General features: G+C 51.6%; 1 protein-coding gene across 1 annotated transcript in view; it reads left to right on the top strand.

Annotated features, from left to right (window-relative positions):
• The window catches only part of ddah1 (dimethylarginine dimethylaminohydrolase 1), a 67,869-nt gene that overhangs the window by 33,880 nt on the left and 6,873 nt on the right, over nt 1-27,116 (top strand). The window contains exons 2-4 of the mRNA XM_086161486.1: nt 18,555-18,654; nt 20,327-20,400; nt 24,805-24,924. Of these exons, the coding sequence (XP_086017612.1) occupies nt 18,555-18,654; nt 20,327-20,400; nt 24,805-24,924 (294 nt within the window). The remainder of the gene's footprint in view (nt 1-18,554; nt 18,655-20,326; nt 20,401-24,804; nt 24,925-27,116) is intronic.

Raw genomic sequence — 27,116 nt, 5'->3', positions numbered from 1 at the left:
TGCCCCCTTCTCCTCTTTTTTATCACCAGTTAGTAATTATGTGCTCCAGTGAGAGGCATGCAGCTCCAACACACACACACACACACACACACACACACACAAGGACACATACTCAGCTTGATTAGTAAACCTAATGGATCGCCTTGGTTTGTATTCCAAGAACATTCCATAAACCAGAGACCCATATAATTGCTTTCTACTGTCAGAACAGCAACAAGCCTTGATCGCACAACCGCCGCTGCCTCTTTTCTCTCTTTGGAATTGTAAGTGACTCTTCAGTTAAGAGCCTTGGAGCCACATTTTATTAATTGCCACGTATTTCCGGAATCCGCGCGGTGGAGAATCACGTGACGCGAAGCAGGCGTGCGTCAGTGTCGCTCAGCTGTCCGACCAAACCATGGATTTTCCAGAGCTGGCACCCACCCAGAGTGGAAAAAAATCCAGGTCATCTCATCTCCGATAATCACGACGCTCCCGTTGGTCTTTGTCCGCCGGCCGATGGGACGGCGACTTGTTTGTGACGTTCTTTTCCAGCCTCCGTTCCTCAGCAGACGCTTCTGCTTCTGTTTGCCCGATTGCCGATACGTATGTGAAAATACCGCCTCATTAAAGAAACAGTATCCTTTAGAAACCCTTTAAGTTCAAACTTTGGAAAACCCTATTAGACGACGATAGCGTCTTGACATGTCCTTCTCTTTTCAGACAGGTCTTGTGCGTCAAGAAGGTAAAGGCGTCTGGTGAGAACAGGGTGCATGTTTTCCTTTGGTCAGGTAAAGGCAGTGTTTTTAGTTCGGGCTGTGAAATGCAAATTCAGCCACTCCACTTTCCTCAGTAGTCCACTTGGTCCACCACTTAGGGTGGGTGGAACCCAGTTCGCCCAGTCCAGCACAGAGACATCGTCCCCCCCGCAGGTCCCGGGTCTTCCCCGAGGCCACCTCCTCACCGGGGAAGCGTCCGAGAGGCCTCTTGTCCAGACTGAATCTCCATATCTGTCTCCTCTGGATGAGAAGGAGCAGCGGCTCTGCTGTCGATGGACAGACCTCAATACCTCCTTGCGGCAGGATCTCATCTCATCCCAAAAACACTTGGCAACTAAAGATCAACCAACAGCGACTGCCTCCCTGGAACCAAGCGTGGTTTCATTAAAAGGACGAGAAAGCTTATTCCGTTTTGCCTTCCCTCGAAGCTGGTTCCTGCTCCCGTCGAAAGGAGATTTTCTTTGTCCAATTCATACTTTTATCACGTCCATCACTGTCTTGCAGCTGCAGCCGAATCATTTTTCAACACCGTTTTGAATCAGTTTTGTTGTCAAAAGTCCGGCGCCATTACTCCTGTTCCCTATTTGAAGTTCCATGTCGTTGTTTAATGGGTGCAAATGAATCTGGAGGAAAGGCTGAAGTTCTTGGACAAGTTTTTTTTTTTTTTTTTTTTTTCAAATGCACTTCCATTGCAGTTTGACTTGAATCACATGATTGCACACCCGTCAACGCGTGTCCTAGAGATGATCCGGCGGGAGCAAGAGCTCCCTCGCTGTCTCACACGGTTATATCTCGACGCCTCACGGCCTTGAGTGCGGAATAAGATGGCCCGCAAAAGCGTTTGTTTCCACCGCCGAGGTTCACGGGTTCATCCCGGAACGGGGCCTTTCGGTCGTTCCGGACGAGGTTGCGGCGTCACTCTGTGGGCACGCAGGTATTCAAAGTCATCTCGCTCAGATGGGACGGTCCCGAAGCACACATATGTTCACACTTACGTCTGGAATTCTCACCTGAGCGCCCATCTGCGCATGGGAGTGAAAACATACTTGTGAGTGAAACTTGTTGTTTTCGCTCACAAGTGCAGCCGGAGTCAAGTTTGCACATAGTCATGCATTCTTTGCTAGCTTAAGTTTCCATGTTGAAGCAAAGCATCGGCCGGGGGCTATTTTCCTACCTGTATCCATCGCCCAATGAGGTCACACCACCCAGAATCCTGGGAATCTCTGGAATGGTGAGGTTTAAGAGCGTCTTAAACGGCTCTATATGTTATCAGATGGAAGGGAGCTGATTGAAAGGCGGGAGGCTTCTCTATAATGGAGAAAGCGGCGGGAGCGACACCTGGACGTTACCTTCTAGCTGCCGCCTGCACCTGCGATCGGTCTGAAGCTGCAGGCGTTACTTTGATTCGACAGTTTAAATCCACCGTCGTTGTCAGGAGTGTCCTCGGATAACCTCGGATCGCTATTTATGACTGCGGAATCAGAAGCTGCGCCCCTGTGAACTAGTTTCCAGCAAATCCTCGTGTCACCGTATGTTCTCGAAGGTGAAATAGGCCGTGAAGGCTTACTCTGTCTAGGTCTTTACAATAACACCTCTGTAGCTCTGGTGCACGTCGGCCCGTGAGGTTTTATTGACGAGGCGTTTTTTTAAACTGCGGGTTTGTTTTTCGATCAAAGCCAGCGAATGGACGAGCGACCGGTGAGGAAAATAAACGAGATCCACCAAACCGTCTCGTGTCCCGAAACCGCAGATGGCTAACCTTTAAAATCAACCAGGCCCATCAGAAGAAAGCCCTTCCCAACCTTTTTTTGAGCCACGGCACATATTTTACATTAGAAAAATCACACGGCACACCATTGAATAAATATGTCAAAAACATTTTGTAACAAATTAGAATGAAACCGTAGTCTCAATTTACTTAGTGTGAAATCCAGTATATCTAATATCTGTAGATTCATCAAGTTGCAATGCAAATTTCCCACTGATGTGCAACTTTTCCAGAACACTTTTTTCAATGTCTGAAGACATGTCATCAATATGTCTGAAAATTGTATTATTTGAGAGAATTCTTGCTATTTCTTTATCAACGCCAGAGCCGAGCATTTCTTCTACAATGATTTTGCCGGCAGGTAGTATTAATGTTTTGCTACGGTGTGTGGCTGTTTGGATTTAGAGACGAGTTCAGCAACTTTCTAGCAAGCTTTCACTGCTTTCTCACTCGTCTCGGTAGTTTTCAACAATGCCGCCCGTTTGTTTACGCAGATACAAGTACTTTTTAATTTTAAAAATGTGTCACGCAAAGCGTCACTAATCACTCTGATACACGGATGCACAGGTTAATTCACTACCCGTTGCCATCCAATGGGCACGCTGCCCACACAGACATAGGAAGACACATTATTTGCGTTGGATAAGTAATTTTTGGACCAATCAGGTGAAAGTGGGCATTTTTCCACGGCACACCTGATGATCTCTCACGGCACACTAATGCGCACCACAACACAAGCCGACGAGCCCGACAGCTCCAGAAAGCGAGCGCTGCGTCGGCGTGCCTGCGTGAGAGGAAGGAAACCTTCACTTATCAGCAGGTACCGCGGGTCGGAATTAATCATCCGAGGAAAGCCAGAAGGCGTTTTTAATTGCTGATAGAAGAAAGCGATTTCCAGGGGGGTTTCTGCTGGAAACTAAAGAAAGGATACCAAATAAATTTGGGAGGTAACGTACTCTAATGTCGATAAATTGGCAGAGATTCGAGCTGCGCTGAGACATCGCGGTCCCAGAACAAGTCTTGACAGATGACATTGTTGAACCTCGCGGGTTCCAGCTCTGCAAAGAGGCCTGCCGAGTGTTGAAATGATGTTGGGCAGGTACTTTATTTTTGCTGGAAATGAAAATCGGGTCAGTATTCCAATCTCATGTTGGACTTGAACCCAGTAAAATATTCTCTTGAGAAGATTTGCTAACATTTGAATATTAACATTTGTATTTTGGGCAACAATTAAAACCACGTAAGAGCGCTCACTTCTCTCGTTAGCATGTTTTTCGAAAAGGCAGCGTTGCACTTTCTGACACCGACGGTGGGGCAGGAGGTTCATCGGGGACACGGAAGGTGTGCCCAGATGGTGAACGAATGAGTGAGCGTCGGTCTCCGTATGAGCCGTGAACGGTTCAAGGCGACGTGCCAATGGGAAGGCGAACAGCTGGATGTCCCTGCGACGGACCAACGGCAGCTCGGACAGGAGTACTTTGTAGCCGAGTGCAAGTCAACATACGTGGCAAAGAGCTAATATACCTGAGACGGTATATCGATTGCGTCCGTTGATAGAACACGAGGAATCCGATTCGGACAGTCCGGTCCACTCCTCTCCCCTCCCTCTCCTTTCCCTTCCCTTCCCGGTTTCTGTCCACCGAAGCTTTTGGAGCCGGTCTGACTGCCTTGTCTCACCAGCCGCCTCTGTCACCGATTCAACCTGCAAAACTTGGCTGGAAGGTCGGCGGCGCAGGAACGTGCAGGACGCGCTGCTGAGACCGCAGCCTCTGACTCACGCTCGGCGAGTCGGAGGGGCTCTCAGGAGTTACTCATGTATCACTAAACGCATACCTACCCAGATCTAGGCCGAGTCCTCGCAAGATACTCCGTGAAAGTGTTGTTTTGCCACATTATTCAGACCGCCCTCCGAATCCACGCCAGGTCCGCCCTTTCATTACCACTCGTCCATCGGATCCAGAACCATCAGAATGTCGAGAAGAAAACACACAACTCATAAAATCCGCCAGCCCTCAAAATAAATGGTAAGGCGCAGCAGAGCAGAACCGTGGATCAATGAAAATAAGCAGGTACGTTCTTATTAAATGAGATCCCCTGCCGACTTCAGAAGGCGTCCCGTTTTTCTCCTCCGCTCGTTGTTTTCGCTGAGAATTCCACTCGCCGGAGAGATTATCTACAATGTATTCTAATCATTGTAAAAGCTGCCCAGTTATTTCCTGACAGACAAGATGTCCGGTTCTCCAGATGAGGGGGACGGGGGTTGGTAGTTTTTTTTTGTTTTTTTTTTACGGGGCTCAAATGGAGATGCTTGCTATTCCCTGAAGTGTCTGGAAAGCGGGCTGTTTCCATGACGGTCCGTCTCGTCTCGCTGCAGCGGCGGCCCTGTTTTTGCACGGAGGCCCCGGGGCAAGAGGTAAGCTCTGCGGCCTCAGCAGCGGGACGTGCGGCGGGGGCTGCGGCCTTCCCGATCTCACCGGGGTTACAAAGACGTACTTGGACGGGTCTCGCTGCTGGCAGCCTGTTATCACTCAACGCCGGAGCAGACTGCCAGGGCTTACGCTCGTTAGATCGATGATTGTGGCTGGTACGTTGACTAATGAGAACAACCGATTTGTTAGTAAGCATGCGGCCTAATAGCCTAGCAGGTGTGCGTAGGATAAAAGATAAATACCTTTTTGGTTGTTTTCGAAGCAATTCGGATATCTGCACTCGTGTAAGAAGTGAAAGCTGAGCCGGCTAGCTTAAGATTCACAATATTGAGCGGCTAGCTTAAAATCCACAGTATACCTCTTTGTGCGGGCTAATAGACTAGCACACAGATGCCTTTTTAGTATTTCCGACAGTGAACCCTGATGTCTGCACTTGTGGGGGCTTTAGAAACACGTACCTGCTAGCTTGAAGACCACGCCGTACTTTATTTTCAAAGAACACAAAGATCTCGAGACTCTTTGCTTTCATTCGGCGTCACCATCGGTGTAAGTACAGCTTCCGCGATTTGGAGATGGAGGCTTCGCGAACTCGCCGGCCGAGCCGTTACCCTCCCGAGCTCCGTCGGTGTGGCGTGCAGCTGCGTGCCAGCTGTTTTCTGAGCTGATTTTAAGGAGGATTCTCAGGATGTGCCTGCTTTTTATGTGGCCTGTGTTTTTCCACCGGCATTATCGTCCTCGCCGCGTCCATCGGGCGATCGTTTTGACCGTCGAATCATCTGGTTTATGATTTGACATCGATATTCAGTGGCCGCCTAGCTAAAAATAACAGACGCTCGTAGCTTTGTTGACTGATTTAAACTGTTAATCCCTTGTTGAGTGTTCTAGCAGCACGTCTTGTCAAGCGCTCGGCCAAATGTCTCCTCGGGCTCGTTCCCTTCGTCCCGGCTGAGCTTTCCACAGGAAACCGGGATCAAAGTGGAGGAATCGGTGGAATAAATCTGTTTTCGAGTAGAGCTAATTCGGCGGGTGGTCAGTCTACAAAACGCTGACCTCCTTTTCTTACGTTTCATGTGATGGAACGATGTTTGGGGGGCTTTTCGGTCCCCGTCGGACGTAAATAGCCTCTTTTAAAAGGAAGAAGATAAACACGAATTTCCAGAGGTGACAGAATCCGCTTCTTCTTCGGGTGTGAACTCGGCCTTCTGCTCACGAAAGGCCGTCGATCCCGACTCCGAATCGATTCGGGGAAGTTCGTCGATACCCGGGACCTTCGGCAAAAGTCACAATTGTCTTCCTTTTTCCATTGTGCGACGGTCGTTGGATTCTCTCCGGGTCGTCATCTGAAATGAGTCACCTCACCACTCGGTCCGAGCGGGATCTGGACGCCTCGGCCTGGTTTTCACCTTTAAAAGCCGACGAGTCCGGCCCTGCTGGTTAGCGTTAGCACGTGACCTCTTGTTTCGTCCTGAGAGGAGGGGAAAGAAAAAGGTTTTCTTTCTGGGAAAGCCCTTCATTAGCATTTATGGGAAACCTTTTGGCCCGTCTCTCTTTCCCCCCCTCGAGATTAAAACGTATACTCCTTCTTTTTCATTTTTCCATACTAGGGCCTCTCCTGCGTCGAGCTCCGCTCGGCTGTTTTGGGAAATCCCTAATAACGGGCAGTCGGTCGGTCCTCTCTTTTCTTTTTTCCCCCTCCTTTGGGAACACGTCCATTGCATTCTTTAAAAGGCGTGGGCGTCGCCCGTGTGGTATGATGGTGTTTTCTTTCTGCGAGCTCACTTTCCAACCCGACGTCTTTCAGAATGCCGGGGAAACGACCACTGGAACACCTCAACAATGAAAAGAATGCAGACATGAAAAGGCATTAATGGGTTTTTCGGCTATCTCCACTGTACGTGCCGCCTTCAAAGGCGGCCCGTTATATAAACGCACGAATTCCTCTCTGCAGATATTAAAAATGTCAACAGACATTAATCGTAATAGAACGCACGTCGGGAGGCGTGTTTTCAGTTCGACTGCACTTGTCAGTCATACCTTTCATAACCAGTGAGGTAAGAATTCCCTGACTCTCTTCAGCTTCCCTCCCCGGATTTTTCTTGGCTTTCCTGACCTTTTTCGCGAGGGGTTCCTCTTTCCCTCCCGTGCACTTTAAGGACTCGCGACGTGGGAGGGAGGCCGGGGGGGAGAAGGGGAAAGCCATCGCCAAGAATTTTATCTGTTTATCAAACCTTCCACTTCCTTTCTTGACCCCTTTACGTAGGTCCGTCCCCTTCGACGCGCCAAGCAGAGCATTCCTCTGCCCCGCACGGCCCGCGGAAGGTCAGGCTCCGGGACCCATAAATTCAGACAATCCTCGCAAGTGTGTTTGGTCGGACTGTGGTACACCTTGGGCCTCACCGATGTTGAAATAACTTAAATATGTGGGAGCTCTGGGTATTTTTACTTTGGCTTTCCAGAGGCCTCAACCCGTGGAACTAAAACAAACACAATGGGGATTCCTACTCAAATCGTCTAAATTGAATCATCTCTGGTACATGTGAGATGGGTGCCAAGTTTTGATTTTGTAAGGGTAATAAGCACTGGTTAACCGCAGCACTCGGAAAGCCTGACAGGTTATGGGAAAGTTACATCTTGTGACAGTTGTCAGGCATTCCACTTTCCGTTCACTTAGTCCTCTCTGTCTGTCCTCCACCATATGGACTTCCACAAACCCTCCTGCGTGGCCCGTATGCGTCCAAGCATACGACTGCAACGCGGCCCGTTTCGGATTTTCATTTAGCGTTACCTGATTCTCTCACGCCACTAAATTAGGTAGCCGCGGCGGCGGCTACGTGCAGCTTTGTTTTTCAAACCGTTTCGCCGTGTTTGCAAAATGTATCTCTTTGATTGGCCGTGTCCCCGGAGCTCTATTTCCCTTCTGTTTTGTTTCGGGTCCCGTCTCCGAATCAAAGCGCTGATTCGTCACGTCTTTGCTCCTATGTGTGATTTCCTTTCCAGTAACCGCGCCGTCCAAGTAAAAAAGAAATGTCATCCCTGCTCCTCGAGTGCATTTAGAAATAAACCACCGCTATTTTTTTTTCCAGAGATGAGACGCTTTTGCAGCGTAGGAACTTTTGGCAGTTCTGAGAACGTTTTTAGGGGTGAGGCCGGTTCTAGAGGAACCAGGAACCGTGGACATCGGTTCGCAGAACCGTCGCAGCTCCTACTCCGAGGCATGCCCATTACCGGACACCTCTTGCAGACCAAGGAGTGACATTTTTAAATAAGTGCAGAGCGAGCTACCGACAAACGGGGCTCTTCGCGAGGCGAAGCAGTGCAGGGAGAGGATAAAGACACCTCAACCCTGCCGAGGTCCCTCACTGCCTGTGGGATGCAAAACTATAAGGTTAGTTGCTAATTTCTGCCCCCAAATTCCAGCTGGACCCTCTCAGAAGTGTCCTGCCGGAAAGCAGCTGATGGCACAACATCCACATGTTTTTCAGGGCAAACCGAATGTGGAGTCAAAGAATGACATCCTTCTGATTGTTTTTTTTTTTTTAGTTGAACTGAGAATTTATTCTGGGCGCCAGATATCCTTTTACCGTCCTTGCGGTTCTGGAAATCCTCCCGCATTTTCAGAATCCCCTCGATGAGCAGACTCCCATTCGATTTGCCCTCCCGCTTCAGTTAATAGCGGTTCTTTTTATTCCGGTAGAGCATCGCGCTTGACGGCAGCCGGCTGAATGAGCGACATGTGCGGCACGCTCACCTTGAACTCCGAGCTCGTCCATCTTTGGTGGAGTTGTGGGTGGTCCCGTGTCTGTCATCCCAGGTAGGCCAAAGGTGATGTCGAGTAGGGTTTCCCGGGAAGAAAGAAAAGAGACCAGAACGGAAAAAGGCCTAACGGCTCTTTGCATTCTCGGCATACGCGACCCCGGGTGAGCTGCTGCTGCCGCCGTTAAACACTTTTACTGGCTTTCCTTTCTCACGGCAGGTGAACGGCTCAAGAGACAGAGAGAAGCTTCGGTGGCTGAACAGCACTCACTCTTTGATTTTTCTCTCGCCGTCAGATTCGTGAGGGGTGGAGCCTATCCCGGCCGTCACTGGGCAAGAGGCGGGGTTCTCGCCTTCTCGTACATGAATTCGGACAATCCGGTAACCTCCTGCTCGCTTCGGGGCTGCGGGCGTCCCTCCAGTCCAAGGGTTGCCAGTTCAATTTCAATTTCCAAGCCCGGTTAGTGTCGGGCACAGCAGCTCCGCCGCCCTCGGTGTGTGTCAACGGGTGACGGAGATGTATAAGTGGAGACCTTTGACAGTTTGACAAGGCGGGACCAACGTAGCCTGGAAAGTTGCAGCTGAAATTCCCACAGAGGAAGGAGTTTGTCGGCTAATCCCTCTTTGTTGTTAGCGCAGAGGCTGAGCGTGTTAAGAGTGGGTGTCGGGCGTGAAGGATGTATTTGCTGAAGCCCCCTCTGTTTCCGGCAGCTTCCATCCTTCTACTTTCCACCGGTCCCTTGCCCGCAGCTCTCTGTATTTGTGGAGCCATCACAGCGAGAGGTCGGCAGCAGACACATTCTTCGAGGGCCTCCTGATCGGACGGAGCTCTTTATTTGCTCTGGGACAAACTTTGGATTCGTCGAACAGACTCCTATTTCTGTTTATTTTTGCGGCTCCTCCGCTCGGCGTGAGCTTGACCCGCGAGGCGTTAAAGCACAAGACGTTATCTGAATCACTTGGCACTTAAACCTTGGAGTTCATTCTGAACGGAATGCGGCGGGTCCTCCGCCTTTGTCGTACCCGTCTTGATATACCCATTGTTATTTAGAACAATTAATTTTGATCTGAAGCAGCGCAACGTTACTTCGGAAGAGGCGGCGTCACTTGCGTCCCGGCATACGCCCTCTGGGTACCGCAAGCCAGTGACGTGCGATGAGGTTGATGGCTGGTGAGGCACTGACTTAACCCTACAGAGCAGCTTATTCACTACAATAAGCCGAGGAGTCGCAAGAAGAATCCCTGGGATCCCAAGCGCCCCCAGCCATGAGGCAGGGGAACCGCGTGCCTCACTTGGTGGCTCTTCGCAGCTGTTTTTTGATCGCTCAGCACAAGAAACTAGTAACACACATGCAGTTGTTGACAAATTAAAAATGAAGTTCATATACCAAAAGTGTTGAAACATTTTAGTAGCAACGTACCGAGAAGAGACAGCAGTATGCTCTCAGTGCAGAGCAAGACAGCAGTCAGTCAGCATTGAGGCTCAACAGTCGGCAGCCTCGCCATACGCCTCGTCACAGAATTTGAACAGTAAATGTGAAATTCCATCCATTTTGAATAAAAAACAGGTGAAGATAAATGAAAAATACGTTCTTAATACGAGTCGCTGGTAAATTTAACCATTTAATTCTCTTTTTCATTTGACATTTTTTATTTTCCAAGAGGCATGGCCTCTCCCGCCTCACCTCACTGAACGTCACCGCCGCGAGCGATCTGCTCGCTCCCATTTTTTATCTTTCTGTACTTTCATTTTCCTACGACCTACTTCTGTTTCTTGATCCACAAGTAAGACGTGAGGGCGTTTCTCGGTGAGCTTAGTTGAAAAATAGCCTTTCATCGGCCCGTAGGAACAGATCTCCGACGAGAGGATGTTAAGCGAACGCATGATTTCTTACTATTTTTGCTGCTTCTACATCGTCTGGACAGCATTTCCTGCAGGAGGACGATCTGGGTGGTGTTTGCCCCTCGCGCAAAATACACAGAGGATCAAGATGGGAACCCAAAAGCGGCAGGATGAAATGCGATAGTCTCGTAATAGTATTTCACTTAAAGATACTTTTCTGCCTCAAATGCTGAATGGCCTGTGGAGCTTTGCTGAGGGGAGGCAGGGGGGGGCTCCAGTTTGAGACTTGATAACTTGAACCCGTATGAGCTCCCAGCTCTGAAACGCAGTCTTTCATTACAAAAGCGTTCAGCGAGTCGAGGACCTTCCGTCGTGCAATCAGAGGAGCGCGAGGCTCTATTCAAATGATTTGTGTGAGCGCCGGCCTCGTTGCCCCCGTCCAACGCAGCTGTAGATGTATTTCAGCAGAACCCATCGTGGCACGTTCCTCCTCGGAGCCCTGATATCCCGGGAGCCCCGGCAGAAGCGGCCCGACAGCGCCGCTGGGTTTTTTTCTTTTTTGGCTGAAGCAGCTCTCTCAGTCGGGCAGCCTGCCAGATCCATCTGGCTGATGCGGTGCGAGGGTCTCCGGGACTGCTACTGTTAACTGCGCATTCCTTCTTATTGACCTACTTCTAAACATTTATGTAATCCTAAAGCCGGGGGTTCGTTGGAAGAAAGGGGGGGTGTCATAGTTTGGTTAACCGCAGGTATGTTTCAACATACACAAAGGCTTTGTTTGGATAGGGCCAAGGACGGCCCGCCGAGGGCTTGTTTTTCTTGAAGCCGCGACTAAATGAGTTGTTGTCATTTCAGACGCCTGTCACCGGCTCTGACCGTATCCATTCCCCGAGGTCGTTGCCCCCGGCGATCAACCGCGGGGACCACCGTGACCGCGTTACTTCATCGGGACCGGTTCTTTTTCCATACATGCGCGTACACATGACTCGTATGCTTTCCGGGGTCAATAAGTGACTTCTGATGCGGTTAGAAGGCGCGCTGCGGGAGTGCAACCCGGAGTTCTGGAAGGAGGCGATAACCCCGTCATATCTTCTGTTTTCAAGCCCCAGCGCACGAGATCCCTGTGTTCGTTTCAAACCGGGCCGGTTCTAATGCCCCGAATCGGAGCGGCGTTCTGTCTTTTCTTTGAACCGTCCCCTGACGCACGCCGTCTCCTTTTTCCAACCTGTGCACAGATGTCCTCCCTCGCGATTCCCTTCTCTTCTTTTCTGTTTGTTTGTTCCCTCTGCATTGGCTCGGCGTTCTGCCATTCAAGCGTTCTTTTTCTCGCGAGCCATGAGCTCTGGGCTCCGCAGACATGCTAAACACCGGATTAAGAATCGGCGGATGAGAAGAAATCCAACTCCCGAGCGAGCGTCCCCGCCGACTGGCCAAAAGAGCGCAAACGAGGTGGACGTAGAGCCGTCGGCCGTTCGTCTCCACTCGTTTTTCGTACGTTTGCCAAACCGGGAGGCGGTTTGGCTCCGGCCCGCGCTCACCTTCATGTATGCCCGCTCCGACTCCTTTGCGAATTCACCAACTGCCCCAGATAATGACACTTTTTGCTCTAAAGAGCTTAACCTTATTGTGTGTGAGAATCGGAGGAATGCTCCCCCTCCAGTCCACCCCCATTATACCAGAGCGTGGGACTCCGCTGCCTGGTGCGGAGCGGCTAGGATGACTCTTAGGAATGCTTTTGTTTCTGCGCCCGGTTCCCTTTTCCAAATTCACCATGCCCTATCAGACTGATGGTCCCTTCTCGCAGAATGCGATATCCGCCGGTGCGAGGGGGCCGAGGGAGGGATAACGGAGCCGGGGCCCGCAAAAAGCCGCCAAATAAAAGAGCGTTCTCAGCGTCTCCCCTTGTGCGCCGGTGGAACGGCTGGAATGTGACAGGCAGACCGGCCGGCCCTGAGAGCTCCGACCCCTAATGAATTTTAAAAGGGCCTTTTTTCATTCAAAGCAGGGCGCTGGCGAACAGCGTGTCGCCTGGCCCGGCGCTCGGGGGGGAAACGAGAGGAGGGAAGAGGAGAACCGAAAGGGGGGGCTGGCAAAGGGAGCTGGCATCCAGGCGGGGCGGGGTATTGGGTGTCCGCTCTCCCCGGGAGATAATAGGCCACTCTGCATGGGAAGCCGCCGGCGGAGCATTTCCGACCCCACCGGGAGGCTTTTGGGGGCCTGAGTAGAAGCGAGCGGGAGAGGAATTTGTGGACGGCACCAGGAGCTGCAGAGAAGACATACTGAACCCCGTCACTGTCCATTATGAAATCATAAAGAGTCCACTTGATAATGGCAAACGTAGGACGGCGTTACAATTACGTTTTCATTTAGTCGTCCATTACGCGACGCTTGTCCTGCGGTCTGGGTTGCTGGTTGGGCTCGAGCCAATCCCGGCGGTCATCGGGCGAGAGGCCGGGTCTCCCTGGACCAATCGCAGGGTCACATATGGAGACATGCAACCATTCGCTGCGTCACGGTCGCCGCCGAACCTCCTGCGGGAGGAACGTGGAGAATCCTGAGGAGCTTCTGGCTGTGAGGGTGAAGAGCTAACCCCGGCGCCGCCGCAGCGTCCGCTGATCTAGCTTGTTCCCTGCCGGTCGAGATGTTTTTCCGACCAAACGTGTCCAGCACCTGTTCTTGGTGGACGCAGTCAGGAGGTCAGAGGAGCGTTAAGCCTTCCAGGACGTCCCGTTGATCTCCTAAACACCTCTTCTTGGCCGTGTCAGGGCGATTGTGTGCGACCTTCAAGACTACAGAATGAGAAAAATGCACAAAGAGCTCAGGACGGTTGACGAGCCACCCGCTCCGTTTATTTTTCTGTAATTTAAACCAATGCTTCAAAGAGGAGCGTTGGCACCGAGCGCAACCTGCGCTAATTAGCAGGGGAGCTGTTTAGCAATGGAAGAGAATGGTATGTTAATTGCTTTCTTTTCTTTCCTCCCCGCTTTGGAACACTTACAGCTTTTTCCACTCCAGATAATAAGACTTAATGCTCGGCCACAAAATGCAGCAGACGTGTGAAACCCGAGAGGAATTAAAGAAAAAGCCGGGAGAATTAAATCCCCATTATTATGCGTTCGCGGGCTCCCTCCCCGGGCCGGCCCGTGTTTACGTTTTTCCTTTATGTTCTGTGAAACTTCAAACAGAACGTCCAGTCTGCCGGATTTACACTCTGGAGGCCGAAAGATAGCGATTTGCACGAGGTTTTTCATGGTAGTGGAGAAATGGGAGGTGCGAGTGCAGCATGGATGGGCTGCTGAGGTCTTCCTGCAGGAAGGTCTTCTCCAAACGCGTCTTCTCTCCAGGACGCGACGGACCGGGAATCACCCGAGCGGACCGTCTGTGCCACGAGAACGACCAGGAGAGAATGGAGAATCCGAATCTGGGCGCTATGAGCAAGCGCGTGATAATAGGACATGCGTTCATAGAGTGCTTGTCCGTCATCCGGGTTATGGTCCATCAAAGTGCTGTACGAGTGAGACGGGCTGAGAGCAGGACACGCATTCACTTCATCCATCTACTACCATCCCACAGCGAGGGCTTCCGGTGAACCTCCTGCACGGTTCTGACACGAGCAGAACACGCGGACTCCACTCAGAGAGCCATAACGATCGAAAAAACAGGCTCACACGTGCTCCGATATCACTGACAAAAACATCCCTTCTCTTAAAACGCAGCTTTGTGAGATGTGAAGCCTCTCGTTAGTGTCGTGGTGATTGTGCAGGGGCTCGTCTGGTCTCACGCTCTCAAACAATGCCGCCGTCGGCGACCGGGATATGTGACTTTTGTGTTGTTCCGAAAAGAGAAGAGGTACGTTTTCCTTATCCGGCCCCGGATCGCAACTTAATGTGTCAAAATCAGGCCGGGACTCAGATGTCGGCAGCGGGACAAAGCTAACAATGCTACGATCCCGCTGCCAGCAGCCTTTGTAAAGTCCATGAGGTGCGACGGGAGAATCTGGGTCGGGTTCACGCCGGGCCTCACGCCGAAGGATAGATCACTTTGAGACGCTCACTCGTGTGCATGTTGTGACCCGATTGGAAAAAGACGATCTGCTTTTACGGTCGCATACCTGAACCATCCCTTGCAGGGGAATTAGCTTCAGCGCTCGCTTTGCACGATTGCACTCAGGTTTGAAATACAACCGTGCGTTCATGGAGCGGTAACCCAGCGAGAAGGCTGCCACTGCACTTCGTTTCTCTCATGCATATTGATATTGCCATCATTGTACACCGTCTGCCACAACCTTGTAGCTGTTAGCGTTGCTTTTGTTACCAGGATGAGTACATCAGCGTTTGTATTTGCCGGTCCTCATGCAAACCCGTCTCTGTCGCACGCTAGTTTTCTAGAGCCGAGATCCATGCGAGGTTTCTGCATGGGTAAAAGGCAGCGCCTCCAAGCGCCCGGTCCTGGGTGAAAGTTGGGTTTCTGTAGCTCGGCTTCTAGAGCACGGTCTGGACCTGCAAAGCTGGGTTGTGATGTGGCTTCAGGGGCCGTGCCTTGCTCAGGGGGAACCCGGCAGCGCTCAGGAGGTGAACTGGCAGCTCTCCAGCCACCGGTCAACACGTTCCGCAGGTCGAGGCCCGACGGGCCGACTCCCCGCCGCCGCTCGTACCTGATTTATGCCCGCTTGTTATTGGCGCTCCACCTGCGTCGTGTTATTCCTGCAATTTTTCATGTGGCAGCTCCTGAAGCCTTTGTGTGGTCACAAGTGACCCGTCAATTCACAATGTCTGGCAAATAGCGAGAAAATGCCAAGGCGCCTGTTGTCGTCAGTGCACGCGAAGCCCAAACAATCTCAGGAAATCTGCGGTGCGTGATACCGTCATCCGATATTGCTTTGGCATTGTGCGATATCGAAGGCTGTATATTGGTTGGCCGGCCGGCTGATTTTTTTTGGTTCTTTGTGTCGGCCGTTCGAGTTAATACAAGATTTAGATCGGCAATTTGAACCTCCCGGGGGGAAAACCGACGGGGGCGAGGCGGAGCTGTTCGGACTGCACCGCCAGCCGCTCTTTTGGAGCTCTAGCTTTGGCTGTTTGGGCGGTCCGGGGTTGTCGGTGTTTTCGCAAAACATGAGGTGCAGGCCGTGGAATCCATAAAAAAAAAAAAAGCCTCATCTCTTTGTGTCTTTTTCCATTCCGCCTGCATCCTTTGACCGAGCGTCGGGGCCGGCGAAGGTCAGAGAGGCCCGGCGGATGCTGTGAACCACATGCGTGGAGACGGCGCAGATGTCATCAGGCTGGCTATGTATAGGGGCCGTTACATTCTGCACGGTGGTCGGGGTGCTACTAAACACGCCGTGGGTCATATCACCACCGGTGATGTCAGAGGAAATGCCAGAGTGCTGAGGCAAAGGGCCGCTCGTTGCTGTTTGGCAGATTCTTACGCAGACAACCGCCGTGATAGCGGCGGCTCCAGTGTGGCAAAACCAGGAGTAGAAAGTAATAAGCAGTTACTGATAATAACGGTGGGGAGACAGCACAATGTGATACCGTGGCTAATGCGTGTAGCGCAGTGGTCCACTGAAAACAAGCAGAATCACTTCTCAACCTTTGGTGCTGAAATGTGATGTCACCACCCCTGTGCTGTGTTGGTCTTGGCCCGGCCTCGCTGGATGTGCAGAGACGTGTAGACAGTGGGGTTTTTTTTTTTTAGAAACACGTGTCTGGATGGGCTAATATGACTTTAGTTTCCTGATATATGGTGATGATAAAGTGTCCTGGCCGGAAAAAGTTTGCTAAAATCAGCAGGCCGGGCTTTCCTATGTACACCACGCTCTGGAAGTGATGATCGCCGACGGTGCCGTGCTCAAACGCTCCACTGCTGTCCAAGCAACTTTCACAACCGCTGAGCATCGTGATGATAACCGCCCGGCGAGCTGATCCCGGCGGCCGGTGCGGCACAAATCCCATTATTTTGAAAAGGGCCACATGGTACAGAAGCAGGGAAAGAAAAATGCACTGAACCGAACCGCGCCGTGTTATTTGTCACGCGACGTATCTGCAGATCTCGGCTTTGGACGGCAGGATTTACCGAGACCTATATGCAACGTATGCGGCGCTGGAATATGCTGCTGTCGAAGCTTTTTAAGAAACCGCCGATTAATTTGCGAACCCGGTCGCTCGGAAGGTTGGAAGGACACTGCCCCCCCCCCCCCCCAATCCCCACCGGTTAACTGAAGCGGAAAGACGAGCGAAATTCCTCGCAGTGAAGATGAAACCAGGAGGAGGAAAGTTTGATGATTCTGTGGGATTCTACTGTCTCACTCATGGAAAGCAAATACATTGGGGGAAGCGGTCCGAGGATGTATGGGCCCGGCGGCGCGTCCCCACTCCAAGGTAAATAAAACGCAGTGTCGACGTCAAAGGCGATATGCAAACGTTGAATTTTGCGTCCATTCATTTCGGTACATATGCCGTCTTGAGAGGGAATGAGGCGCTGCGTGGAGATCAGACCAAAATGGAAACTCGCTTCAATGGAAACTGGAAAAACTGTGATATTTGTGAACAAATAAGCGTCTCTGGATCTGTGTTAATAGAGCGATGAAAACCAAAGATATAGGATCGTCATTTCGAGTCAAGGTGAGGGCGACACCTTGCCGACATCTGTTTTTATATGGTTTTCCTTTTGTTGACATTGTATCCAGCTGAAAAACAGCTCTAATACGCTTCGAGTTTCGCTAATATTGTGACTCGGCTGTCAAAACACAGCATCCCGCGGCCTCGGGTGATTCGCAGCCCGACTCCTTAACGTTTCACACGGGGGGCAATCGGACCGCTGGATTTAAACGGTAGCCTAAACCTTCTGTGCGGAGGCCTCTGTTTTGTAATCTGCGAGAGGCGCGGCGGTCCACCTGAATGACCTCATCGCTCGGCCCTCCGTAAACCAGTGGAAGCGGAGGCATTGTCTCGGGCCAAAAAAGCGCAGTGAACAGGCTGAGGTCATAATGAGATAGGGCTTGTGGAAACACTGATGCTCTCACTAACATGACCGGCGTTGGAAAGTACTCCTGCAGGAACCCCAAAACAGGACGGCGGAGTCATACCACAGAGCAGAGCCATCGTGGATCGGCGAAAAAATAAAAAATACAAAGACCCGATCTTTCCCTCTTCGGGTTCGCTCAGAGGGCGCGCAGGTGAAAGGCGGACTTTGCTCATTTTCCGTCCCCGGGATGCTTTTCATAACATTTCCTAATGTCCTCCGGATGGCAGCTGTCCGTTCATTTGTTCCTATAAATACGGGAAAGACAGATGACCCCGCACTTTAGGGGAGGATAAAGCGTGATCTCGAGGCCTTGCCGGTCCTTCGGCGTACCTGCTATCTGAAGCCGCCGCCGCCTCTTAAAACTTTTAACATTCCTCCCCTGACATGACATCATTTCATGGCTCATTACAATGATGTCATCCCAGCCAGCGAGAGGGGAAAGGCCTTGTTTCACCGCAATCAGTCTCAAAGTACAGCCACTGACAGAAGTCCATTGAGAATCTTCACACCGGGGTCCGCCGTGTTGCTTGCAGATGTCCGATCGGACCTACCCTTAAGGCTCGGTCATGGTCGGGCCACGTACATAAACGGGTACGTCAATCTTCGGCGCCCTCGTACCTCCCAGGCGTGCTTTCCGTTGCAATCGTTGTCGAGCGGTACGTCCACCAGAGGGCAGCGCGGTCGTCCGAGTTCCGTTTCAGACGATAGCAAACGTGGCGTCGGCCCCGCCGATGGTAATGTACATTGTAAGAAATAAGCTCCCTGGTTACACCGACACCAGGTTGTCTTCTTCTTCTCGGTTCCGTTTGCCGGTTGCACTCGAGCGTACCAGGCGCAACGCCGCCTCCCCACGGCCTCCGCTGGCGCCGCTCCATTCTTGCGGGCCCCGAACACAAATGAAAAGCGATCGCAGTTGGTGTTGCGTCACCCTAATTCACCGCGGCTCATCTCCGTCTTCCTCTATGTTGCCGTTCCAGACCGCGGCGATGCACGGCGCCCTGAAGGAGCTGAATCTGAACATCGTGGAGATGACCGATGAGAACGCCACCCTGGATGGAGGAGATGTCCTCTTCACAGGTAACCGAATCCCCGCGATGAAACCGGACGGTCTCGTTTTATACAGCTCTTTGTACACTTTGAGGTTTCGAAGCCGTCGCGCTGGATTACGCTCACACGCAGATGGTGTTCGAGCCGCCTCGCTATATTAGGACACAATAAAGGTGCCGGCTCTGGTATTTCCCTCCGTCCACCTGAATAAATGTGTTCTGCTGTGGTTTCCTGTGGCCGTTGATGAAAACGGCAGAAGTTATCTGAAAGTTCCCAACATTTTAAAGGAGCCACTTCCTTCTCAGTCGCTGCCATTTAATTGCAGGAGACGGACATTTCAGCCCACCGCAACGGCTAGAGGCAGCCTTTGCTGATATAGCTGCAATGATGAATTTGTTCCCACTTGAGGTGACTGAACAGGTCATAAGGGCCACCGGGCACCCATCTGGGCCGCGGAGCTGTCAGGTGCAAATAACTTCAGTGGATTGGAATCCTCAGCCAACATTTTGATTTAGATAGCTGTAATTATATCGTAAATCAAAGGTGACGGATATCCAGGGGTGAGCTAACGACTGCTAAATGTGCACGGATGTCCCTTTAGAGTCATTTGAAGTTGATGAATACTTTGTATTTGACGGAGTTAACAGCAACACCGGGCCGCTTTTCGTTTTTCCGGCAAAAAGCGTAAGGCGTCGAGGCTGCAGCGCGAGCTTGTTTGCCGCGTATTCCATAATGAGCGGACGTCACTTAAGGTCTATTACGACGGCATTTTGAAAAAAAAAAACTCCGTACGGGTCCGATGACGATGGAAGGCTTTGAACGTCTACGACTCTTTGTCGTCGTCAGATCAATGCGCTCTGTGTAAATATCAGCAAAGCTCTTGAAGCCGAGCTACGTCACCTCTTTCTAATGAGTGTAGCGGAGCCGGCCAACCCCGTGCATTTCAAGCGTCGGTCGACCGTAAGGACGTATTAGAAGATATCCAGGGCAGTTACATCAGCCGCCAACCCTCAGCGGTCACAGTCTGCGAGCAAAAGCGTTGCGTGTCTGCGAGTGCGAGTCCAAAGCGTCAGGATCCTCCATTTGGCATTCCTCAGGTGACCTCACTGACCCGGTGCCTCAGCGCACCGACAGACTTTCCCCTGGAAAAAAAAAAAAAACACCGTGTACCACCACGCTGCAGACCCGTCCTCGCCGAGGGCCTCCCACTCCTCCGGCGTTAGGTAATAAAAACCGACGAGGGCCGAGAATCAGGAGCGCTGCGGTCTCCGGTTACGTTTTCTGTACATTCGGAGACTTTGTGCGCTCCGAATGTGGGTCAGTGTTTTCTACGCAGGCCTCGAGGAACGAGCACACTTAATTGGTTTTCTAGACACTGGCGCTGTGCTCCTGTCTCATCCAGCTGAAATCGGTTTCACATGGCAGGGGCTAGAAACATTTCCTGTTGGCAAGGCCCCGGCTAATGGCTAATTTTGTAAAGGCTCAGCATTACATTCAGGCTCAGCGCAGCGGCGGCCTTGCCAGTCGCTCAGAGCCCCGTCGGTAAATGCGTCGCGGCGCATTTACCGCTGTCGGCCGCGTCCCTGACGAAGGCGCGGCTCGCGGGACGACTCTTCACGGCCGTCGGATCGGGGCTCCACAGATACCCTCCGTATTAGCTAGTTTCTCACGCCGCATCACTGATCCGTGACTGTTTCTCCAGGTCGGGAGTTCTTTGTGGGCCTCTCCAAACGGACCAATCAGAGAGGAGCGGAGATCCTAGCTGACGCCTTCAAGGTGAGTTATCTCGCAGGGGATCAAAACCTATTTACGGACCAAAGGGACCTCGCTACAAAACGAGGCCGGCCAGAGCACTCGTGCGATTGGAAAGGTCTTAGTCATGCACACGCTATCCTTCGTGAGGCGTGGAATGTAACTCATGGAGGCGTACACTCGCTCTAGTCCTGGGTCTAAGTAGAATTCACTCGGGCAAATAAATGTATAATTCACTTCTCAGATGCAAATCAGAAGAGCGGTGGGAGAGATGTACCAGATTACCTCTGGGTAGCAACGGGGGCTCGAAGTGGCTACGATCACCTGCGCGGAAACAAAGAAAAAAAAACCTACTTTTGTGTCTCGCAGTCTCCTGAAAGATGCCTCAGCCTGCCGTGAACAATCAGGCTGCTCAGACAAGCGCGGAGGAGATAAACGTGTTATTCATCAGAAAAGCTTTTTGGCCAGGAAGAGAGCTGCATCGTCACTCCATTTATCTCCTGTCTTTTATTCGAAACCTCTTCCACCGACTAAATTCAGTTTATCGCACTCCCTCCGCCACAGTGCGCCTTCTGCGTCCACTAGGTCCATCACCCGCCTTTCCCTCCTCTTCCTGCAGCCCGTGATGCGCCTAACCTAACATGCATTGATACAAATACGCCGTGAACGCAAAGCAGGCTCTCCGATCTGGCGCCATTCGCCAGGCGTGAACGAGGGCCGTGACACCACGGGCAGATCTAGAACGCAAAGGGGGCTTCAATGCATGCATGAATCACATCCAGACGATGACATCACTGCAGGTGAAGGGTTTGACTGTTGCTAGGTGATCTGATCATCCCTCAGCGCCGCACGCTGGCTGAAGGAAGACGCTTGAACTTTAACGAAAACGCAGACGCGGCATGCATCTCGGGCTATTATTTGGAGAACACGGAGGGGATGCGGTCACCGGAACGGTTCGGCTGCAAAGGGCCAGGCAGATGTGGCGGATTCGATTTTCGAATCATTCACCGATGCATACAACCTCAGCCACCCTCCTCACGCCGACCCCTTGTTATACATTATTGATGCTCGACTCTCTGAAGAAAACGAAAAGGGATCGATAGGTATCTCTGGACGCAGTCGAACCTCCTAATTGAAAATGTAATTCTTCAGAACTGGCTCCGGCGAGCTCGGCACCGGAAAGGATCTTTGTGTTTCACCCGCGATTAACTGCAATGATCATGACCCGGTCGTGATTTTCTATGCTCTTACTGAGTTTGCAGGCGGGAGAGTGATGTTTTCGAAGAAGAAATAACCGAAAGAAGGCTTTTATCGAGTCACATTCAGTCGTACGTACAGCACAACATCATCGGCGAAATGTGTGACAACGTAACCGTCTCGTGGTTGAACATTCAGTTACGGGACGTTTTGTCCCTCCACGGGAGCCACGCCGCCCCCAGACAATGATTCAAATGGCCACAAATGATGGAAACTTAGGAGAAGGTACTTTGCTGCGGAGAGTTTTCAGACGGCGCTGCTTTCGATATGCCCGCCGTGACTCTGCTAGGCTCTGCCAAAGCCTCGCCGTCCACCAGGGAATCGGTTGTTCATTTTAAAGACGGCATTGTCACTTTGGAAGCACGATCTCTGCGTGACCGGAGGTCCGGGACCTGTAGGTTACAGGCCCTGGCCTGCATCCATGACACAAGCTTCCTGTTCTTCGACACTTCTGTGGTTCTTACCTTGCTAACGGCCTCCGCCGAGCTCCGCGGAGTATTGGAGTCGTCCCGGTTGGCGGACGCCAGGTTGACTGCGTGTCACACAAACGCAGGCGGATCATGTGTTTGTCATTATTCTAATGCGAGGAGGGTTTCATGCCGGCGGGGACTTATCTTCATCGCTTTTGGCTTTTCCCAGTACACGACAAAAAAACGAAAACCAAAAGGCCGAGCAGTCACACAAGTTCACAGGTGGGTCGAGGCAGCCGGGGTTCAACACATTGGAGCAATCTTTCTGCGTTCCCATCTTCCCATTTATAACCGTTTGAAATTCCTCCACGTGGATTCCTCTCGGCTTTTTCTGTTATCTTTGATAAGAAGAACCTTAATGATGCGTCTCTCCGAAAATGACAACAGGAAAAATCCATTATTGTTTTTTCCACTTTTTATCGGACCGACGCGCTTATCGCTGTTGTTCTTTCCTCTCATTATCAAATTATGGATAATTCCGTTCCCGTGTTTGCTCAACACTCAACAACTGCGCGCAGATGTTGAAGCTCTCTCCTTAATGGTCCTTGTAGAGGTCGGGGTGAAGAGTGCTCGGGGCCGCATCGGTCCACTGTCTAGGGACGGATCCATTTGTCCAGTTGATGGTGCACAGGTGCTGAACTCAACTCCTTGAAGGGAATATTCGGTGGAGCGGTTGGTAGCGCCTCCGCCTCGCAGCCAGGAGGTCCCTCCTTGTTGTCCAGATGTTGGGTAAACGAGAGGGTGATTGGTTGGATGTCGAGTCAAAAACACCCCCCGAAAAAAGCCAAAACGGAACCGCACGTCGAGTGAGGCAAAGATGTCGGCAAACTCGGGTAATTATTTGTCCATATGAGGCGCGGATGAGCGAACCCTGTCCCGTCCAGGACGAACCCCGTCTCTTGCGACCCGGAGTGCAGGGTAATAGGAAGGAATGAATGCCAGACTCCCATCTCTCCGTGCAAAACAAATCACCCTGTTCACGGATAACGAGGAGAAAGGACGGCAAAATCCCGCTTATGTAATCCCCTCGTGAGTCTTCCGAAGTCGAAAGGAAACGGTTGAAGAAAACACAGCGGACGGGGTCAGGTAAGTTTGTGTGATGAACTGCAAACTGCTTCTCAGTCAAAGTAGCTGTTTCCTTGAATCACAGCGCTCCAAGTGTGATAACGCCGCGATGCCAAAAGCGTAGCCGTGTGCTTACAGGCAGGAAGTTGACAGTGGAGTGCAATGGTGGAAAATGTACACAATGCTTCATGGAGTTTTACGAGTTTTATGAAGCTGGGAGCCCATTCATAACATATCGTGTGTTAAAGAAAACACGCGGCAAACCTATTTTCACGGGCGCGAGCCAAAGTTTATACTATGATTCTGTATTTGCATACTTTCAGGATGGAGAGGTCTCGGAAAAAAAACAGCTCGAGAGAGTCTGGAATCCTCTCGTAAATTCAAATCGCGGCTCGATATCCGTCGAAACCAGACGCAACCCCGCGAAGCCCAGGTCTGGCTTGCAGCGTTCCTCAAAAGGGAGATAGTGTATCCAGCTGTCATCAGATCCGGGTCCTCGCACCAAAGGCTCAATCCATCAACTGGAAAGTAGCTCTTAAATCAGCGAATCTGAATCCCGGCGGCGAACACGTTGTTTCTGCACGCGACACTTTAAATCTGCAGAGAAAGACCGCGGGCTTTAATTCTTCGCCGCGATGGCGGTTTGGCAGGCTTTACAAAGTGCTGGTGAATAAAAAGCAGCTGCGGATGCACTAAATGTTTAATGTCACCTCGTTCGAAGGTCACGGCGGGACCCGTCCGGTGACCTTTGACCTCTGTGGAACCAGAACGATGAACCTCCCGTTGAATGGCAGCGTGACGTCAGGCTGAAACACACTCGTAAAATTCAGTCGGGCAATAGCCCGGAATACAAACAGTCGCTGTTCCTGCTGTACTCAATATAGCTGTCACAGGATAAAGACTATCTCGACGCTGCAGTGTGTGTGTGTGTGTGTGTGTCTTTCCTCCATCCTTGTTTGAGTATCAGCTTATAGGTCCCTTGTCTTCTCGTTGAGGATCAACGTCCCGGTAATGTTCCTTTATCTGTGGTTGGGGATAGCAGATTAGTGTTCTCTTTTGGTTGTGTCTCCTGGTTTTTCCTGCCTGGACAAACCTTCCACGCTGCATCGCCAACCTGTTCTCCAAGTGAAAGGACGGCCATGCCCGATAGGGCGGAGCTTTACGGCTCCTGGTCTGAGCTTTGTCCTTCTGCCTGGACAACAGAAATTGTCCTCTGACCAGAAAAATTGTCGCGCTCCGTGTCGGTTTACTTGCTCCTCCATCCTCTTGTGCATTCAAATGTTGCTTGTCCTACCCAAACATCTCTCAGGCCTCCGTCGGCAAATCGGTTAAATCTTTCCCCCGTCTGTCAACACTGACTTCAATCTCAGCCCAGACCCGGCCCGACCTTACTCTTCACCCTTGATTTAACAGCGGAGGCCCACTGAGCACCTCAGCAGATCCATATCCGACCATATCTGCACAACCGGCTCAGCCCGAGATACAGATTGCGCATACATTAGCAGAGGCTTTCCGAGCGGAATGTCCTTGGTTTTATGCAGATGCTCTAATATTTGGTCGGGTAGGATTGAAGCGACGCCAGTACAACGCTGTTTTTGTTTGGTGGTGTATTAATGGTGGCGTTTCTACCTTGCAGGACTACGCCGTGTCCACCGTGCCGGTGTTGGAAGGGCTGCACCTGAAGAGCTTCTGCAGCATGGGAGGACCGGGCCTGATCGTCATCGGCTCCAGCGAACCGGCCCAGAAGGCCCTCAAAGTATGAAACGCGAGTATTTGCGCCGCGCGAAAACGATCGTACTCCCACATTTGTCACGTCGGTGTTAGCGTATTGACACGGCGCATTCCTTCCGCAAATCCCCGGTTGCCTGTTTGCTAAATCCGGCCGGTGCGAGCGACTCTCCCCGCTCTGCGAAGTATCGGGCAGAGCATAACTCTACATGACGGCACGTCACGCGTGTTGATTGGGAGCAGACGCCGCGACTCGCGGCGTGATTGCCGCTTCCCACTGCAAGCACATTGAAACCACCTGCCACCCTAATCTCCCCTCATTAATTCATATTCTTAGCTAATCTGCCACGATTGCCTCTGGCACCGCCGCTCTGGCTGCAATTACCAAGACATTGTCCTCCCGTCGAACAGCTTGATTTCATTACGACATAAAAGGCGTCCGAAGTGATCGATCTCCGTCGCGGACATAATTCCCGGGAGATAAACGCCAGGCTGCGGCGGCGGACGGGTCCTTCTCGCCCGCAGCAGCCAAGCAGCTCAATCACCCTCTTACCATTATCATCAAAGTCCTGAGATCTGAGTCGGTGGTTGTTTGTCAGAACGGACGCTTGTACGTCTCGGTCCAGGGTGAGCGCCGCGGGGGCAAGCTCCAGCCACCCTGACCGCGGTGAATGAATGCCGCACCGTCGACGAGAGCCGAATCGAATAGAGCACCTGGGACCACCGCTTTACGGATTAAACTGTTTCCACGGGGATTGAATTATAAAAACGTCAGTTAATGAATTTTATCTGAATGCAACCATTACACTTTATAGGGAGCGATCAATTTTGCTCCATAATGTCAATTCACCTTAACGCAGTCTGCGACTCTGCAATGGCCTCGTCGTTTGCTCTCCAGCGACTTTTATTTTGGCTTTTTTTTGGGCTAGCTCGTGGTAGCCGATGTGCAAAACGATGCGACAGTAAGGCGAAGGCGGAAACGGTCGTCTTTTGAATGGAAAAACCTATTTGGACCGAGAGAGATTTTCTTTGCGGACTGGTGCTGAATGATCCGCGGATCCACGGAATAGAATATCAAGCCATCACGAACCGACCCGCTGACCCTCTTATATGCAGTCGGTGGTTTCGGATCCTCGGCTCTGGCGTATTCATCCTGTCATCAGGTTGACCGTTTTGGGAACAATCAGGCGATGGCCTATGGCGAAAAGGCTTTGTGCAGCATTGAAGCAGGGGACACATTAAATGCACAAAACAGCATTCCTCCACAGGGAGGATGGGGAGGCACGTCGTGTGACGGATGAAGCCGCGACCCGCCGTCTGCTCGTCGTCCTCTCGGCCCGCCGGTGTGATGTCCCCCCCTGCTGGAGCCGCGGAGGAACCGATTAAAACCAGAACCGTTACGCAAGACGTGAGGACGCGAGGCGCCACACCTTCTCGCGCAGGATCGCGCTTGTGGGCCCGTCGGTGTGCTTACGTGGCCGGCGTGGACACGGTAACCCCGCAGAGCCGTTCGCAAATAGGCGCGCTGATTAATTTTATATTCCGACATCATTAAGATTCCTGGCGGTTTTATCGCTCCGGTAACGGGCTGGCGGAGGAGCGGCCGTTGGCAAGGCTTAATGACAAACCGCTCACTTTCTAATTACGGTTTACGTCACCGCCTCCGCGGCAATTAGCTCTTTTTAGGAGATTTCACGACCCTGGATTTGTAATTAGGGGAATGTTTTTTTTTTTTTTTTTGTGAGGGCATGAAAGGCTTTTGCGTCCAACTGTCGCTCAAACAGCGAAAACAGAGTCTCCGATGTCGAACAAAGGCCGTCTGAGCGAACGTGCGGTCGTCGTGTTTGACGGGCTGAAATTAGCTCACGGGAAGGCGACCCGGCCTATTTTCATTGTTTTACAAGTCGGACCAAAAAAAAATCCTCTTGTTTGAGTCTTTTTTTAGCTCTTTCAGAGCAGCGGAGGCCCTGGCTGTAAATATTTGCGTGTCGGCCAGGTGTTTAACCCTGCCGAGGCTGAGAATGCCCATTTTTTTTTTTGAGCCGGATGGATTCGGTCATCCATCTCCCCGGGTCGCCACAGAGCTTGAAGTCATCGCACCGAAATAACATCCGTGTCAAGCGTCCACTCCCTGCTCTCGGTCGCGCCGCTCCCTCCGAAGCGGGGCGGCCCTCCGCTCGGCCTGACGTAACAACATGGCGGCGAAGGCTACCCTTCCCT

Source organism: Fistularia commersonii, chromosome 16 (assembly GCF_037954325.1).
Source record: "Fistularia commersonii isolate RoL2024-O1a breed Wild chromosome 16, RoL_Fcom_v1.0, whole genome shotgun sequence".
Classification (NCBI taxonomy): domain Eukaryota; kingdom Metazoa; phylum Chordata; class Actinopteri; order Syngnathiformes; family Fistulariidae; genus Fistularia; species Fistularia commersonii.
The sequence above is the reverse complement of the archived record's forward strand: the minus strand, read 5'-3'. Positions and strand labels throughout refer to the sequence as shown.